The sequence below is a fragment of the Oncorhynchus mykiss genome, chromosome 11 (assembly GCF_013265735.2).
Source record: "Oncorhynchus mykiss isolate Arlee chromosome 11, USDA_OmykA_1.1, whole genome shotgun sequence".
NCBI lineage: Eukaryota > Metazoa > Chordata > Actinopteri > Salmoniformes > Salmonidae > Oncorhynchus > Oncorhynchus mykiss.
This window is the reverse complement of record NC_048575.1, coordinates 36139777-36158610: the sequence shown is the minus strand read 5'-3', so window position 1 is coordinate 36158610 and position 18834 is coordinate 36139777. Positions and strand designations below refer to the sequence as shown.

The following is an 18834-nucleotide window of genomic DNA, read 5'->3' as shown; positions in this document are numbered from 1 at the left end:
AAAAACAAATGATAGTCCCACTAAGCCCAAACCAGATGGAATGACGTATCGCTGCAGAATGCTGTGGTAGCCATGCTGGTTAAACTTTCCCTGAATTCTAAATAAATCACAGACAGTGTCACCAGGAAAGCACCATCACACCACCTCCTCCATACTTTACGGTGATGAACCACACATGCAGAGATCATCTGTTCCCCTACTCTGCGTCTTACAAAGACACAGTGGTTGGAAGCAAAAATCTCAAATTTGGACTCATCAGACCAATGGACAAATTTCCACCGGTCTAATGTCCCTTCTTCTTATTGGTGTCCTTTAGCAGTGGTTTCTTTGGAGCAATTCCACCATGAATGCCTGATTCATGCAGTCTCTTCTGAACAGTTGATGTTGAGATGGGTCTGTTACTTGAACTCTGTGAAGCCTTTATTTGGGCGGCAATTTCTGAGGCTGGTAACTCTAATGAACTTATTCTATGCAGCAGAGATACCTCCGGGTCTTCCTTTCCTGTGGCGGTCCTCATGAGAGCCAGTTTCATCATAGCACTTGATGGTTTTGCGACAGCACTTTAAGAAACTTTCAAAGTTCTTGAAATTTTCCATATTGACTGACCTTCATGTCTTAAAGTAATGATGGACTGTTGTTTCTCTTTGCTTATTTGAGCTGTTCTTGCCATGATATGAACTTGGTATTTTACCCAATAGGGCTATCTTCTGTATACCAACCCTACCTTGTCACAACACAACTGATTGTCTCAAACGCATTAAGTTAACTTTTAACAAGGCACACCTGTTAATTGAAATGCATTCCAGGTGACTACCTCATGAAGCTGGTTGAGAGAAAGCCAAGAGTGTACAAAACTGTTATCGAGGCAAAGGGTGGTTACTTTGAAGAATCTCAAATAGAAAATATATTTTGATTTGTTTAACACTTTTTTGGTTACTACATGATTCCATATGTGTTATTTCATAGTTTTGATGTCTTCACTATTCTACAATGTAGAAAATAGTAAAATTAAAGAAAAACCATGGAATGAGTAGGTGTTCCCAAACTATTGACAGGTACTGTATGTTGAAGGTGTAGTGGTAAACGATCTAATGCCAAGGCACTTTCCCATGTCTTCTTAATATTAAGTGAAATGAAAATGATTTAAGTCTGACAATAGAACTACACACAAAGGCAGTGCTAACAGATACAACATGCTTTTCCCTCATAAAACTATAGAAAAGTGCAATGTGAAGTGCTAGGCAATATAAAAATATAAATATATTTGGAAACATCTTGAAATCTGAATTGGAATACAGCGTATGTTCTTGCTCGCTTTGAGGATTTTGGAAAGCCAATATTTAAGGTAGCACACAGTAGTTACACCTTAATATCGACATTTTTGTAAATAGAGCCTATTGATCAATCAACATGTGAACTGTAACTGAAAGCTGGACCTAAGATACACAAGTGTCATCTAAGAGCAATGTGTAGAGTGATTGACGGAGAATGGAAGTCTATGGCTCTGTGGCAGGTGGTGGTTCTTCCAGGCCCTGCAGTAATTCGGCATACGCTGTCGAGTTCATGTAGCGTGGGTATGAGTCTCTCTGCATCAGCGTGTAGATCTGCTGCTGGGCGTCCTCAAACGTGTGGGACGTGGGCTCCAGCATGTTCTTGTTGATCACGTCTCGAACACGTGAGTCCAAACTCACCTGGAGAAGTAATTAAACAACCAGAGAAGTTGAATAAGAGCAGTAGCGGTCTAATGAATAACTGTAATAAGTCGGAGGTATGTGAAATCTAGAGTAGTCTTGCTGAAGCAAGTCACACTAATGAGAATACTCTATGGAGAAAGCATTTTAGGCTTACAGCTATAAATGAGCACAATTATAGGATACTTCAGTCTCAAGAAAGGCCAAAGCGGTGTAAGCTCACCTCTTTAGGGGAGAGGATAGAAATGAAGTCCTCATAGATCTGTCGTACTTTCTCCTCCACCACAGTTTTGTTGGTCTCCTTTTTGAGCTCTTCGCAGGCCAACCAGAACATCATGTTCTCTTCACTAAACTCTGTCCTTAGGAACTGTCGGAAGCAACCCCGCCCTGCGGGGCTCTTCATCAGCCTCTCAAACGACATGGTCCATATTGTCACATCCTCCAGAGTAGGCTTGGGGCTTCAAAAAAGGGACCGTGCTCTTTATTTCATACAATAGATGTAGTTGAGAATGTTTAATGTTGACGTTTCAGCTCTAGCTCTATATAATTACATATAGAACTCAAAACATTACATCACATATTAGTAATTTAGTAGGATCTCTGTGTCTAGAGATTTTATTAAACAGTCTCAACCATATCCCCTTTTCTTGTTTTTCCTAAACTATGTAGCTAACCCTATAGGGTATATTTACTGTGTAGTGCTGTTTGTTACCTGTCATCACAGTTTGCAATTCCCTCTGCCCTCCTCTCATAGGTGCTTCTTTGAATCCTCTCATCCTCTGTCATAACAGTCAGACTGAAAAACAGTGAAAAACGGAATAGAAATAGAAAATGTACTGTATGTACAATGTAGGGTTTTCGGCTATTGTCAATTGGCGTGGAGGGCAGCAGGCATGTTGTTTGTTCCAAACTGTGAACAACAGTGGTGGTAGGTGCACATGTCCCGGATGCGTGAGTTCGGCAGGGAGGTCTTGTGTAAACACTACTGTCATCCAGTCCTTAGAGATGTGCTGGAGTTAATTTAAACACCTAGTGTAGCAGTCACCTGTAGCCTAATTAAAGGCAGGTGAGAATCCACCACATCTGGGCTCTCCAGTCACACACTGTAGCTCTGCGACAATTAGCACAACTTAATTGAGGTTGATGTGGAGACAGAGACTATTCCCACTCCCTGAGGTGTGAATTAGCATGCTCTTATTCTGCACACAACAGGTAGTGCTTTCCTAAGAGAGCAGTCAGAGGAAGAGGCATAATCCTTGCTTACGTATACATCTATGACTTCAAAACATAAATGTCCCTGTGGGTTTTGTCCACAGAGACCGTGTGTAGCTGGCAGATGCTCCGTTTTTATGCCTCTGTTTGTGTCCTGTGCAGAGTATATTGTACAGTGCATTCGGGAAGTATTCAGACCCTTGACTTTTTCCACATTTTGTTATGTTACAGCCTTATTCTAAAAATATTTTTCCCCTCATCAATTTACACACAGTATCACATAATGACAAAGCAAAAACTGTTTTTTCTAAATTTATTACAAATAAAAAAACAAAATACCTTATTCAAACCTTTTGCTCTGCGACTCGAAATTGAGTTCAGGTGCATCCTGTTTCCATTGATCATCCTTGAGATGGTTCTACAACTTGATTGGACAATTAAATTGATTGAACATTATTTGGAAAGGCACACACCTGTCTATATATGGGCCTACAGTTGACAGTGCATGTCAGTGCAAAAACCAAGCCACGAGGTCGAAGGAATTGTATATAAAGCTCCGAAACCGGATTGTGTCGAGGCACAGATCTGGTGAAGGGTACCAAAAAATGTCTGCAGCATTGAAGGTCCCCAAGAACACAGTGGCCTCCATCATTTTTAAATGGAAGACTTTTGGAACCACCAAGACTCTTCCTAGAATTGGCTGCCTGGCCAAACTGAACAATCGGGGAAGAAGGGCCTTGGTCAGGGAGATGATCAAGAACCCGATGGACTCTCTGACAGAGCTCCAGAGTTCCTCTGTGGAGATGGGAGGATGTTCCAGAAGGACAACCATCTCTGCAGCACTCCAACAATCAGGCCTTTATGGTAGAGTGGCCAGACGGAAGCCACTCCTCAGTAAAAGGCACATGAAAGCCCACTTGAAGTTTGCCAAAAGGCACCTGAAGCACACAGCCAAGACAACGCAGGAGTGCCTTCGGGACAAGTCTATGAATGTCCTTGAGTGGCCCAGCCAGAGCCCAAATTGAACCCGACTGAACATCTCTGGAGCGACCTGAAAATAGCTGTGCAGCAACGCTCCCCATCCAACCTGACAGAGCTTGAAAGGAACGGCAGAGAAGAATGGGAGAAACTCCCCAAATACAGCTGTGCCAAGCTTGTAGCATCATACCCAAGAAGACTCAAGGCTGTAATCGCTGCCAAATGTGCTTCAACACAGTACTGAGTAAAGGGTCGGAAATACTTATGTAAATGTGATATTTCAGTTTTTTATTTTGTAAAAATTTGCTAAAATTTCTAAAAAACAAATATTGCTTTGTCATTAAGGGGTATTGTGTGTAGATTGATAAAGCAAAAAAACAATGTAATCAATTTAGAATAAGGCTGTAACATAACAAAATGTGCAAAAAGTCAAGGGTTCTGAAGACGACCGAATGCACTGTATGTAGGTTGCTCCAGATAACGACGTCATGTGCATAGGGGGCACGTGCCCCCTCAGAGATGTCCTGTAAAATATAAATAATATGTTTCATTTTTTGTTTGTTGTCTCTCTGTAATACTACTATCCACCTAGCAATTTTATGAAGTTGGCTTTAGCTAGCCCAGATAGGTTCCCAATCTCCCAACCTCATAACTAGATACCAATAAGCAATTTCAGGCTATCAATCAAGTAGCTAGCTTGTCTAACTATCTTAGCTGGCATGCCAGCTGTCGGTGGACTTTAGAAACACAAGAAATTACTAAATGCACTGAATATGACCCACATTCCTTTCAATCTTATACCCAGATTTGAGCATATTTAGTTTCTTTAACAAAATAACTACAGAGGATACAGACAGCTCAAGAGGTATGCTTAGATATGCAGAAAAAGAAACATATTTTTGACTTAGATTTAAGTATCATGATTATGGCTCTTGATTGCAGAAAATACTGTTTCAGGTGTTTGAAAAATGCTAAATTCTCCAACTTTATGACTGGGGGCTTATTCCCACTCCAGACCCCTCCCCAGCCATCTTCACATAGTTGGTGCCCCCTCAGATTTTTGGGGTGCATGACGCCCCTGCTCCGGAGTGCAGAGTTTTGGTATAAGCATGGTATATATAATGTAAGGTAGCTATGGGTTATGTCCCAAATGGCACCCTATGGGCCCTAGTCAAAAGTAGTGCGCCATGTAAGGACTAGAGTGCCATTTGGGACACAAATTCTTACTATGGATAGTATAGTGGTACCTACCAGGAGCAGCTGCAGCAGCAACACCAGCAGAAACAACAGGCATTGGAGGCGTTGGTGGGCATGTTCCCCATCCTGTGCTGTGATTGGAGGACACTGGCCGCGGCTTCCTGGTGCATTTGCATCTGTCTCTTGCGCATCTCCAGCCGCTCTGACCCCATGGGCTGCAGACCAGGACACACAACACCACGCTGAGGTTGTAGGTGAGACAGACTCACAATACTGCAGACCCCCCCCCCCCCCCCCCAATACAATACGATACAGCACACTGCACTCACTTAGGCTATACAACCTGGACACTCGAGTTGGTTCAGATAATTCCCACATAGAATGCAGGCATCAGTCATCCATCCGTATACTTGTCTCCATATCTTCTTGTACATGACATTGAGGGAGTGAAAAATATACAATTTTAAAGACTTGTACACAGTGGCGGATTTAGGTATAGGCGACATGGGCAGCCTCCCAGAGCGGCATCTTGCCGGGGGCGGCACGGGGCGCCCACACACATTTTTTTGGAATGGTGACAATTGCGCGATCGGTTTTCTAGCGCTCATTTGCACGCCAAGTCAATGATAGCATGTCACCGTGTGGGACTGTGGGTCAATTAACCTTGTCGGAGTGGGCGCCCTGATTCTAGTTTGTGAGCTAGGCAGGCAACTGCCTGGGAAGGTCTCCCACTCAGAAGCAGGAGATGGGGAGGGAAGCGACCTCAGATCTCCCAACTGGGAGCCGGAGATAGATTCCCCTGCTCCTCCTATCAAATAGCGCACCTCTAAATTTGTACAGTACTAATGCAATTAGTAAAATCAGACACACTACGAAATGCTACCAAATAAACCACAATTCATTCATAATACTGTGAATATATAGTTACACAGACATATTGTTGCATTTTTTTCTGTTTTGTGCGAAATCGTTAAGAATAATATTAAACCAGTCTGCACACCACCAAGGTGAATTGGTTTGGTTTTGACTCTTGGTTAGCAGTGTTGGGGGATGGGTAATGTGTTGATGCTCGAGTGCCAAATCAACACAAATTTGTTTCTATTTGTCTTTGATACTTATTTTTTATATTTATGAGTCATATTTTGGGGGGTGGTTCGCCCAGGGAGCCATACAAGCTAGAACCGCCACTGCTTGTACAACATCTCGAAACCACGTAAAAATAGTAGCCTACTGAGGGAATCCCCACGGCATGTCGTCACATCAGCTCGAGCGCGCATGTCTTGCGGAATGCTCTGACCACTTCAACAGAGCAGAATGATCGCTGATCACTTATTTTCACTGTCAAAACGATAATTTATTATAGCGAGAAATGTAGTACCAGTTGGCTATGAAAAATACCGTCATTGACATTTACATACATAAACATATATAAGCTATATCTAAGCTATTAAACGCCTATTACCAAGCCTAACATTCGCAGGATCAAATCATTTTAACGCGCTCTGGGGTGAGAAATGCATGGGATGAGAAAGACGAGGCGTTGCTGCCTCCATCCAAGCATCCTCAGATACAACAGAGATGGAGACTTGGGGTTAGAGCGCTTTTGTTTTGTTTTGACCATTTATTAGGTTAATCAACATTGAGAATATTTAAAACGAAATACTGTATGCTGACAGTATAATAACGCATAAGGTGTATTTTTCTTTCAAGATGGAGAATATGGCATCTAATGATCTGATGCAAATTATGACTACAGCAGCAATAAATAAATACATGACCATTCAATTCGGTAGCTATTTCCAAAAGATAGAACGAGATTGTCAAGAAACCATGCTGGCAATAATTATCTAGTTGTCCATCATTTTCCATTAAGATTGCTGAATCTAATTCAAATTTTAGCATTCAATTATATTTCAAAGCGGAAATCCCAATGTAACTGTACTCACTGTGTCACCATGAATGCCAGAATACAGGTGATTCTTGCCTCAATCACAACCGTCTGCACTGTGTTGCAATTCGTTTGCTCCATGCGCATGCGTTTTGTTTGAGTGCAAAAAAATATGTTCTGCAGCTGAATCGTTGAAGGGCAGACCAGTTTTTACTGGAGGCTTCAAGCAATGTTTGATGATGCTCTCATAGCCTCATCTGTAGCAAAGCCTACTTCACAACCACTGAATGAAACCTATACATGATCCACCCACCATGAGTAGCTAGGTTTCCATCCAATTGGCGGCAGATTTTCATGACAATATTCTAAAATCCACATGTAGAAAATATGCGCAATTTAACCAGCACTAGTGTTGTCACCAAACGGACTCGTTCCAGATACAAATCAGTGCGTGATGACATAGTGCACACAAAAATATTTGTTTCGTTTAATTTTTCATTGTACCAAATAAAATGTCAATCGCATTTTCCAAAACTGTTGCGTTAAATAGCAATAGCCTTCTCTGGTTTTAGCACGTGCGCCCTAGGCAACAACAGTGCGGGTAGGCTGTGCGATTAGGCTAGTCTACATGATGAGATTATTATAATTATAACATTTGTATTTGTCAAACAGCAGTCAAGCATCGATCTGATCATCATCATGTCTCCAGAACAAGATCCTCGATATGTATTGGAAAAGAGCATCAAGCTCATCACATTGCACTTTCACAACCCTGTGAAGTTCATCATCATTTATTTAATCTGTAGCCTGATAAACTGCATGGTTTCCTGACAGGTCGCAGTGGGAGGACCACACAACATGTATTTTATTTGTATTTATTTGTTTTACCACACAACATGTCATCGCGTGACTCCATGTGTACTTCGATATGATGGTTATTGTATCAATATTTGCGCATGAACGCGTTTCCTCCTAAATTTCTCGCATAATTAATTTTACTGACATAAATAGATCCCACCTTGTCTAGCATATTTTGTTTTGTAGACATTTGTAAAGTGTACCGATACATTGTATGTTTCCACTATGCCTGTCATGACATGTTTTATCCAACATGTACAATATGCGCATAAACATGTTGGATGGAAACCTGGTTAGTGATAGAGATTTTATTCTATAAATTCATCATCAGGATACAGTATACCCCCTCTGTAATTCACATAAAGCCCACAAGATGCCACCAAATTATTTCCCCCAAACGTACCCTGGCTGCCACTGCTCATGCTCAACAAAACAATTCTTCTGAGTTGTCAGAACTTTTGGAGGTATTTCAAGAAAACGATTTTGTGAGAAGTTTATCACATTTTTTGAAAATTTGAAAAACTTGTCGATATATTCCAATGAAGTTAGATTCATAATTGTTTTTCAAATATGAAAGTAGGAAAGCCTTAAAATAAATAATCCACTTGTTTTAGAGAGAAAATGTAGATACATTTTGAGTAAAGTAGTAATATGTTGGATGAGTGTGTTGAGGGCAACTAGCCTTTTAGCAATTTTACACAGCATTTTATGTCATTTTGATGGGATAGCTAGCTATGTTGTTAAGACAGAGCTTTTCAATTGGCATCGCTCCCCCTGTTTTCAGTCACAGGTGGGGACTGGATTAGGTGTGAGAGGTGCAGGAGGTGAGCTCATGAGTTGTGCTCCAATTTGACTGGGGATAGCTTTATTCGTGACCTATGTGCAAATAAGAATTGTGCAATAGCAGAGCATAAGAGAGTTGCCACATCAATGTTACACTGAGTTAATTAGTTAAGTTATTGTTATTAAAATGTTTATTTAATTTTAGAAGTTATATTATATTTCCAATAAATACATTTCTTTATGAATTAAAAACAACTTTTGATAACCTTTTGCTCATGAATGTTATTTTAAAGACCGCTGGATCTTGCATTATTTAAATGAGATTTAGTGTAATTGTACATAATGGAATGTACGGGAAAGGAACTACGAAGAAAGAACAAAGAAAATTAAAAAGGAGGGACTTTACATCAAATCTCCTCATAGTGAGGTTAGTAATGGTGACATGTGCAACACCATCCCCCCCCCCCCCCCCCCCCCCCCATATTTTATTTAAATAATTCAAATGAGACAACTAGACTTAGCTTTTAACTATTACTTACTAAAGAATGTCTCAATAAAACAGAGTAAATTGATTTTAACACACTTGTGTGAAACCCTTTGACATAATCTTCTACCGGTGTCAGGTTTTGAAGGTAAGACCCAGATGCAGACTGTGTCAAAGTAACAATGTTTATTACAGCAACATGGGCAAGCAAACAACATGTCAAGGCAGGCAGGGGGCGGTAATCCAGAGGTGGGGCAAAGGTGCAGGATGGCAGGCAGGGTGGTCAGGCAGGTGGGCTCAGAGACAGGACAGGCAAGGGTCAAAACCAGGAGGGCGAGAAAAAGAGCGACTGGGGGGGAAGCAGGCACTGAGACAAACCACTGGTTGACTTTACAAACAAGACGAACTGGCACAGACAGATAGAAAACACAGGTATAAGTACCCAGGGGATAACGGAGAAGATGGGCAACACCTGGAGGGGGGTGGGGACAAGCACAAGGACAGGTGAAGCAGATCAGGGCATGACAACCGGGGTAACTGGCACACCCGTGGTTACAGCCTTTTTCTAAAGATGTTTTTCATGAAAGAAAAACTAAGTCTGAACTGTAGCCATTAACTTCCCTTTATGGTTGATTTGCCTAAGCATGACCTTCATCCACATACCTTTTTTTTCCTCCAAACATTTATTTTTTTTGTGTCAGCAATTAGACATTGTTCATTGCCTATGCAATGGTGTGGGTCATTGAGATGTGAGGTGTTAGAATTTCTGACCCATGTCTTCCATGATACAAGGCCAACTGTGTCAGCCAACTCACTGTCTTGGAGCGCCTGGATTTGGTCTCTCTTTGCGTAACGGCAGTAGGAGCCTACAGCCACAAGAGAGCAGTAGCGATCTATGTTAAAATGCACAATGCAGTTTTCATAAGACTTGATGGACGCTGTGTGGAATTAGTTTCCGATGGAGCGCGAAGTTAATTAACAGATCTCTTTGCTGCTAATACGAATGCTAAAGCACAACTATCAACACGTGTTTCGTTTCCAAGTAGAGAATGGTCTTATTGAAGACTACGGTAGGCTTAACTCCGAGACAATGTCCATTAGGCCTCTGCCTACGTTATAGCCTGCTTAGGCCTACATAGGTGTATAGTGGTGGCACCCATGCTGCACCAAATGCCAACTAAACTGTGTGGGTTCCTTTGAATTCAGCCGTGATTGACTTTGTCAGAGAGATGAAAACCGTACAAGCCATCAGGGACTCTCGGCAAGAATAGATTCCTCCATCGGTTACATATCCAATAGATCTGGTTTTAATGTGAATTGAAAATTGGTTTCTCTGTTTATTGAGCTTGAAATTCAGCAGGAAAAAAGGACTTGTGCTTTTATACATACATAAGCGAATAGACAAAGGCGACTCTATAGTGAAACAATCAATCGACTGTACTTGTTAATCATCTCTGCCTGTTCACTGAACTGTAACAATCACTATCTTGCCAGTAGCCTATTGCAAGTTTGAGTGTTTATGCTAATGTATGTGTGCATGTGGGTGTAACTGAATTTGTGTGTTTGTGGGTGTGTGTGTGTGCGTGTGCATGTTTAGGGGCATGCATTAATGCGTGCATACATGTCTTTGTCCATCTCATGAACTTCTTGACAATTGTAAAGTTTGTAAAGTTAGTGTTGCAATATGCAGACATCTAGTGTCTAGGTTTGATGAGGAAAATAATTGGGTAATAGGGTAACAGGGTTCTTCTAAGACAGATACGGTTGAGCAGATGTTCTGACGCACAAGCACCTGTCCTGAAGGACATCCCCACGGTGTTACATTACACAGCACTTGGTCCTGGTGTTACATTACACAGCACTTGGAACCGGTGAGGACCGAGCTGGGAGGGTATTTTATTAACTGTCATCTCAACTTTCTCCTCTTCGATCCTATTAAGAAGGTCAAACGAGGGCTTTATCGCTTGATAAAATAGCTGTTGTGTGTCTGTCTGTGTGTTTCAGAAGAAGAAGAACATCTATCATACAGAATATCTTATCCGTGCTTCCTCATTTCACGGTACAACACTCTCTGTGCAGTCAGTCTCTCCCCTGAAGCTGAAGTTGCAAATATGACACTGGAAATATGTTATATGGTTACTGGGAGATCCACAGCGGTGGAATATCTATCCCCCTCTACTTTATATGACAACTGGGCTATAAAATACTTTCAATTTAACGGACCTCTGTTTCAGCTCTCTCTCTCCCTCACTCAGTCCCTTCTGGGTGTGTGTGTGTGTGGGGCTGAATAGTAATCTTTTCAGACTGATAGCCTGGTTAATAGGCGAAGCTATCGGAGCCCATATAAGTTATATCTCCTCTGAGAAATGTATTACAGCAGCGTATGTGAGAGTGTGTAATATTTCATATGAGACTATGAGACAGCACATCTGAGTCCCTCTCAGTAAAGATTTAACCCTGCATTGATTTTTTTTTTATTGTGCATATGTGAACTGCCTGTAATATACTTGACTTAAATGCATATTTGATCGTTTAATTTGTCAATAAACCACAAAATCCATGACACTAATGCCTTGAAATGCACATTAGATAAATCCAATAATTGTCCTGTGGTTCAGCAAAATATGGCATATACAGTGCCTTGCGAAAGTATTCGGCCCCCTTGAACTTTGCGACCTTTTGCCACATTTCAGGCTTCAAACATAAAGATATAAAACTGTATTTGTTTGTGAAGAATCAACAACAAGTGGGACACAATCATGAAGTGGAACAACATTTATTGGATCTTTCAAACTTTTTTAACAAATCAAAAACTGAAAAATTGGGCGTGCAAATTTATTCAGCCCCTTTACTTTCAGTGCAGCAAACTCTCTCCAGAAGTTCAGTGAGGATATCTGAATGATCCAATGTTGACCTAAATGACTAATGATGATAAATACAATCCACCTGTGTGTAATCAAGTCTCCGTATAAATGCACCTGCACTGTGATAGTCTCAGAGGTCCGTTAAAAGCGCAGAGAGCATCATGAAGAACAAGGAACACACCAGGCAGGTCCGAGATACTGTTGTGAAGAAGTTTAAAGCCGGATTTGGATACAAAAAGATTTCCCAAGCTTTAAACATCCCGAGGAGCACTGTGCAAGCGATAATATTGAAATGGAAGGAGTATCAGACCACTGCAATTCTACCAAGACCTGGCCGTCCCTCTAAACTTTCAGCTCATACAAGGAGAAGACTGATCAGAGATGCAGCCAAGAGGCCCATGATCACTCTGGATGAACTGCAGAGATCTACAGCTGAGGTGGGAGACTCTGTCCATAGGACAACAATCAGTCGTATATTGCACAAATTTGGCCTTTATGGAAGAGTGGCAAGAAGAAAGCCATTTCTTAAAGATATCCATAAAAAGTGTTGTTTAAAGTTTGCCACAAGCCACCTGGGAGACACACCAAACATGTGGAAGAAGGTGCTCTGGTCAGATGAAACCAAAATTGAACTTTTTGGCAACAATGCAAAACGTTATGTTTGGCGTAAAAGCAACACAGCTGAACACACCATCCCCACTGTCAATCCCCACTGTCAAACATGGTGGTGGCAGCATCATGGTTTGGGCCTGCTTTTCTTCAGCAGGGACAGGGAAGATGGTTAAAATTGATGGGAAGATGGATGGAGCCAAATACAGGACCATTCTGGAAGAAAACCTGATGGAGTCTGCAAAAGACCTGAGACTGGGACGGAGATTTGTCTTCCAACAAGATGATGATCCAAAACATACAGCAAAATCTACAATGGAATGGTTCAAAAATAAACATATCCAGGTGTTAGAATGGTCCAGACCTGAATCCAATCGAGAATCTGTGGAAAGAACTGAAAATTGCTGTTCACAAATGCTCTCCATCCAACCTCACTGAGCTCGAGCTGTTTTGAAAGGAGGAATGGGAAAAAATTTCAGTCTCTCGATGTGCAAAACTGATAGAGACATACCCCAAGCGACTTACAGCTGTAATCACAGCAAAAGGTGGCGCTACAAAGTATTAACTTAAGGGGGCTGAATAATTTTGCACGCCCAATTTTTCAGTTTTTGATTTGTTAAAAAAGTTTGAAATATCCAATAAATGTCATTCCACTTCATGATTGTGTCCCACTTGTTGTTGATTCTTCACAAAAAAATACAGTTTTATATCTTTATGTTTGAAGCCTGAAATGTGGCAAAAGGTCGCAAAGTTCAAGGGGGCCAAATACTTTCGCAAGGCACTGTACCTCAGCTATAGGCTATTCAGACCAATGAGGCCATATATTACTATAACTGCCTTTCTGTATGTGACATTATGACCTCATGGTTTGACACATGAATCAGACGCTGGCAGTTTATGGTTCTTTGAGGAATTCAATTCACAGATAGCCAAAATCAATTGGAGGGATAGTGGCATATGTGTAATTGTCAAATGTTTGAATATTCAAGTTGTAAAATACGGAACTTTAAGGTATACATTATTTGCATTTCAAAATGGGAAAAAGTTCAGTTTCTCAGAATAACAGAAGATCTCTCTCTAATGGATCCTCTTCATTTTCCTCCTGGACAGCAATTGCCATTTGTCCATGCTTCAAATACAGAGCGGGGTGGCCTGAGCTGTGCAATGCTGAGGGGAGGCAGTCTAAGGATGGGAGGCAGTCACTTAGGCAGCTCGCGAAAGACTGCCCCTTTGGCCAAAGAGTCATACGAAAGAGTCCACACCTTTTAAATCCAATATCCAGTGTATGCATGCCGGAAGTAGCCTGTGTCTCAAGGATGTTGTGAAATAATGTTACACGTGAAGTGGCCAGGTAAATAGACACAAGTATTAGCATTTAGATGCGTATTCTGTTGTCGAACATGTGAAGAAATGGCAAAGAAACGTGGAAGAATATAACACTTTTTACCACAATGTTAATAATAAACTGTAGATTAAAGATGAACCAAAGAGTGCGCTGAGATTCGGAAGCAAGTACAGGGAGTGAGTGTTTTAATTAATAAATAAACAAAACAAAACAATAACCACGAAACACAAACACCACACCGACATGAAACAGAGTCCATAACACCTGATGAAGGAACCAAGGAGAGTGACAGATGTAGGGAAGATAATCAAGGAGGTGATGGAGTCCAGGTGAGTGTCATGAGGAGCTGGTGCGCTTGACGATGGTGACAGGTGTGCGGGATAATCAGCAGCCTGATGACATAGAGGCCGGAGAGGGAGTATTACGTGACATTAACTTTGTTCAACCGAATGCCACTTTCCCAATTCCCATATTGTGCACAATGTTGTAACAGATATAACCCGTAAGAGTCTATTGACGCAACCGTGCTTCAATCTAAGTAACATAATGAAAAAGTCCCCATAAAAATCTGTCCGTTTAAACTAACATTTCTGTTTTTTAGCATGGGCTGTGTCTCAATCCAAGCATCCGCATATGTCGGCCTTCCCAGACCCATCGGCAGAACGAATCAGTTGGACTGGGGACACGTTTTTTCACTGGACCTCCTATGTGTGCACAAGTTTGTGCGTTCACAATTTTTTAAATGGTTGTAATAGTAAAGACCATAGGCAGCTCCTGAGTTTCAATTTTGACCTTTTTGCCTGTCCACGACCATTCTCTTGCCTACCCCTTCGGATTAATAAACATTGTAAGACTCCAACCATCTGCCTCCTGTGTCTGCATCTGGGTCTCGCCTTGTGCCTTGATAGAAAAGGGTTTATTTACAACCTCTGGGGTATAAAATGTTTGGGAATAGTGGTATAGGAGAGTCTGACATATAACCCCTGACTTGAGTTCAGTCTTTGCCAATGAAAACCAAGAGGGGCCTACCTTCATCCTTCATGACAACTAGCATATTCCAGGCCCTCAGAGTTTCCTGCGCCAGTGAGCTCATGACAGAAAGCTGTTTCCACTGGATACATGGGGTCATGATTTTGCAACATCGTATCTGTTAGGAGTGTGTATTGGAGGTGAAGTCAGGTGCAGGAGAGCAGAGTGTAGTGAACAGGTTCACTTTTTATTCCGGTCCAAAAAGACAGCACAAAGCAACATAAAATGAGCCCAAACACGGAACATAGACAAAAAGTAATGCGCGTAACAATATCCACAATTCCAAAATGCACGTAACACAAACAATCTTACAGAAAGACATGATGGGGAACAGAGGAATAAGTACATATGGATTGATTGGGGAATGAAAACCAGGTGTGCAGTGAACATGGCTAGAAAGCCGGTGACGTCGACCGCCGAACGTAACCTTTTTATTGGTTCTTTAGTTTCAAGTAGAGTTTTAGGAGAGAAAAGTGACTGCTGTGTTTCAGAAGAACACGATTACATGGAATTGCCTTTGACCTGGACATGGAGACTTTTAAAGAGCGGCCATATTGGAACATTTGAACATTTTCATCATTTGATATTTCTTACTCTTAGGAAATCGGCCAGCTCTTGAGTAACAGATCATAATTCATCTGGCTATAGTGGCAGTTTGACCACGGGAGTGGTCATATCATCAGTAATTTATATGTCAAGGAGAAGGGGACAGTGGGCCTAACACTGACAACAGTACAAAAGGCATGATGAATGGAGGTTGAACGGACTGCTGATCCTTTAACTGAAGGATGACACTTGGAAATGAATGCAGATAAAAAAAAATCGTATTTCCTAAATGTCAAGAGATACATAACCTCACTCTATCTGGACTGTTTATTGATGTCTTTTAATCAAGCACAGACACAGTCTATCTTATACAGATCAGGCTTCCCAAAATCTTGAGACACACAATAGTATTGTTCAGAAGTCCAGATACTATTGATGTTGTTGATACTATTGATACAAAACAGTATAAAACTTTTTCTGCAGTTCTGTACTTTGGAGGGCCATTAGTTACATTCAAATTCGAACATATTTATTTGCTCAGTCGAGAGAATTGTACCCTTACTTCCCTCACCTTCAGATGGTAGCAGTACTCTCTAAGATTCTGGTCATAATTCCCCCAACATTGTGCTATCTGTGGTCCCTAAATGACCATAGATGAACATGCTGACTGAGCATCTGTCATGGGATACTTTGCAGGCAAGATAAACCACATTTCTAGGATTTGCAGAAAGTATAGAACTTTTATCTTTACTCTGGAGTTGAATTAAAGATTTATGTTCCTCTCCTCGATTTTCTGCTTTCCGAGTGCCCTGCACAGTGAATAATGCTTCCCGGATCTGCAGCGTGTGTTTCTGCGTGTGTGTGTGTGTGTGTGCGTACATGTATGCTTGTGTGAGGTAGCGAGACTGCATACATTGACTGTGCTGTCGGTTTGCTTTTCCTCTTCCTCCCATCTCCCCATAACAGTGGAGGCTCCTCAGATGAGGAAGGGGAGAACAATCCTTATCAGTGAATTTCATCATTTAAAAAAAATAGTGAAACATTTACATAGTTATCCTTTTTAGATACAACTGAACTAAATATATTCACGTCACCAAATAATTGATTAAAACACACTGTTTTGCGATGAAGGTCTGCAGTAGCCTCAACAGATAGAGAGAGAGACTCAGCTGTATGTGAGCTCACATTTTTCAACATGTTTTTTTTTACAAAAGGATAGATTTGGAGCTTGGCCTTCACTCCAGATCAAAACCTACAACCTAATTTTGGCCAAAATTAACCGGAGAGATTACTGCTACCAAGGTTTCATTTTTCCAAGCTATACGGAGGGTACTCTAGCAAACAAACAGCAGAGACCTGAGGACACCATCCTGTAAGGTTTGACACTGGTAGATGAGAAGCAGGCACAGGGAGTACATTTAATTAACAATGGACATGGAACAGGACAGGACAGCGTCTGGACATGAACACATAACGACATTAATGCAGACACAGGGAACAAACGGGTGAGCAGACAGTTATAGACGGGGCAATCAACAAAGGGAAGGAGTCCAGGTGAGTCCAATGAGCACTGATGCATGTAATTAGGGTGACAGGTGTGCGTAATGAAGGGCAGCCTGGTACCCTCGAGCGCCAGAGAGGGAGTGCGGTAGCAGTTGTGACAGTTCCCCCCCCTCTAGGGGCGCCACCCGGCGTCCCACCTGGGCGAGCCTGACGGGCTGGCCGAGGCATGGGCGCTGGACAAGCCGGTTGGGGCATAGAAACCCGACAATCCGGCTGAGGCGTGGGAGCCTGATGGGCCGACTGAAGCATGACGTGGAGTGGGCGCCTGCCGAGCCCACCGAGGCAAGAAAACCTCTTGAGCCAGCTAAGGTGTGGAAGCCTGACGAGCTAGCCGAGGCACCCCCGGTTCCCTCGGCGACGGCATCTGGATCCGACGTCACAAACCAAAACAAACAAAAAATAACTCCCTGATGATTCATTTAGTGGTCAGCATTCTGTAAGGATCGACGCTGGTAGATGAGAAGCAGGTACAGGGAGTGAACATTTAATTACAACGGACATGGAACAGGACAGGACAGTGAGTGCTGCTGAGCGTAATGATGGTGACAGGTGTGCGTAATGAAGGGCAGCCTGGCGCCCTCGAGCGCCAGAGTGGGAGAGCAGGAGCAGGCGAGACACCATCCAACCTGGAACTGAGCCAGCTCAAATGCTGATTGTTGCGTCATACCGAAACTGGCAGTTCTAAATAAGCGTTCTAAATAAGTGTTCCAATCACACCGCTTTGATCTTACACTACAGGGACCACTGTAGAATGATGACACCCGTGTGTTGGTACGTGTGAAAAGGTTAAGGAAGAGTGTTTTGAATACTGATGTTCACCTTAATGGTTATAACCTTTTACGGCAAGACAGATCTTCCAGAGGTGTGGGAGTAGGCTATCTTTACCAAGGATCACCTTCAGTGTTCGGTTGTCTCCACCAAGTCTGTCTTCGGTTGTCTCCACCAAGTCTGTCTTTGATTTGTTGGTTATAAGCATTAAACTGTCAAAAAGCTCTTTGTTGACAGGGTGCTATCATCCTCCATCAGCAAAGGCCTATACCCTACCTGCCCTAAGCTCTCTACTGGTCCCTTACACTAAGACTGAATTTGTCCTGCTAGGTGACCTACATTTGGACATGCTTAATTAAACCATCTGACCAAGTCCTAAAGCAACGGGACTCCCTAAATCTTTCTCAGATTATTATCAATCCCACAAGTTATGACTCCAAACATCCCAAAATGGCTACTCTCCTCAATGTTATCCTCACACATAATCCTGATAGGTATCAGTCTGGTGTTTTCTGAAGCTTCTTTTTTTAATATTTTCAGTGGTATTGTTAGCAAACATGCCCCAATAAAGAATTAAAAACAGGTTCAGCCCTGGTTCAACCATGATCTTGCAGAGTTACTCCACCTCAAGAATTGCATTTGGCGAAAGGCTCAGCACCAATCCAAAAATCTGGCAGTGTCATCCGTTTCGGGAAAGTACCTGCGTAATTGTGTACCCAACTCACTCAGGTGCTACGCTATATCACATTTGACATTGTCCATAAGCTTGACTTCATTTGCACACAAACAAAAATCATACAATAATGGAAAGACCTGTGTTTGTCCTTGTTAATGCAGACAGAGAAGAGCTCCAACTTCTTAATCATAGCCTCAAGAGTTCAGGAGCCTTGCTTTCACAAAGTTAACCATTTTCACTGTAGTGTCCAAAACGTCTTTCAAGCTGTCAGGCATTCCCTTGGCAGTAAGAGCCTCTCGGTGGATGCTGCAGTGTACCTAAGTGGTGTCGGGAGCAACTGCTT

At 42.0% G+C, this 18834-nt stretch overlaps 1 protein-coding gene across 3 annotated transcripts; it reads right to left on the bottom strand.

The window, feature by feature from the left end:
- Window positions 1–966: 966 nt before the first annotated feature.
- On the bottom strand, window positions 967–7531 carry LOC110535630 (regulator of G-protein signaling 20-like). 3 transcript variants are annotated; one of them, XM_036935362.1, is made up of 6 exons: window positions 7025–7531; window positions 5408–5500; window positions 5133–5293; window positions 2404–2487; window positions 1915–2149; window positions 967–1691 (listed from the first exon to the last, which is right to left on the bottom strand). In XM_036935362.1, exons 3-6 carry the CDS (start codon window positions 5288–5290, stop codon window positions 1497–1499), a joined length of 672 nt encoding a protein of 223 aa, XP_036791257.1. In that variant the 5' UTR covers window positions 5291–5293; window positions 5408–5500; window positions 7025–7531; the 3' UTR covers window positions 967–1496. The 3 variants fall into 3 exon arrangements, with proteins under 3 accessions (XP_036791257.1, XP_021476417.2, XP_036791258.1); XM_021620742.2 differs by having other exon boundaries at window positions 5408–7531; XM_036935363.1 differs by lacking the exon at window positions 5408–5500.
- Window positions 7532–18834: the final 11303 nt, after the last annotated feature.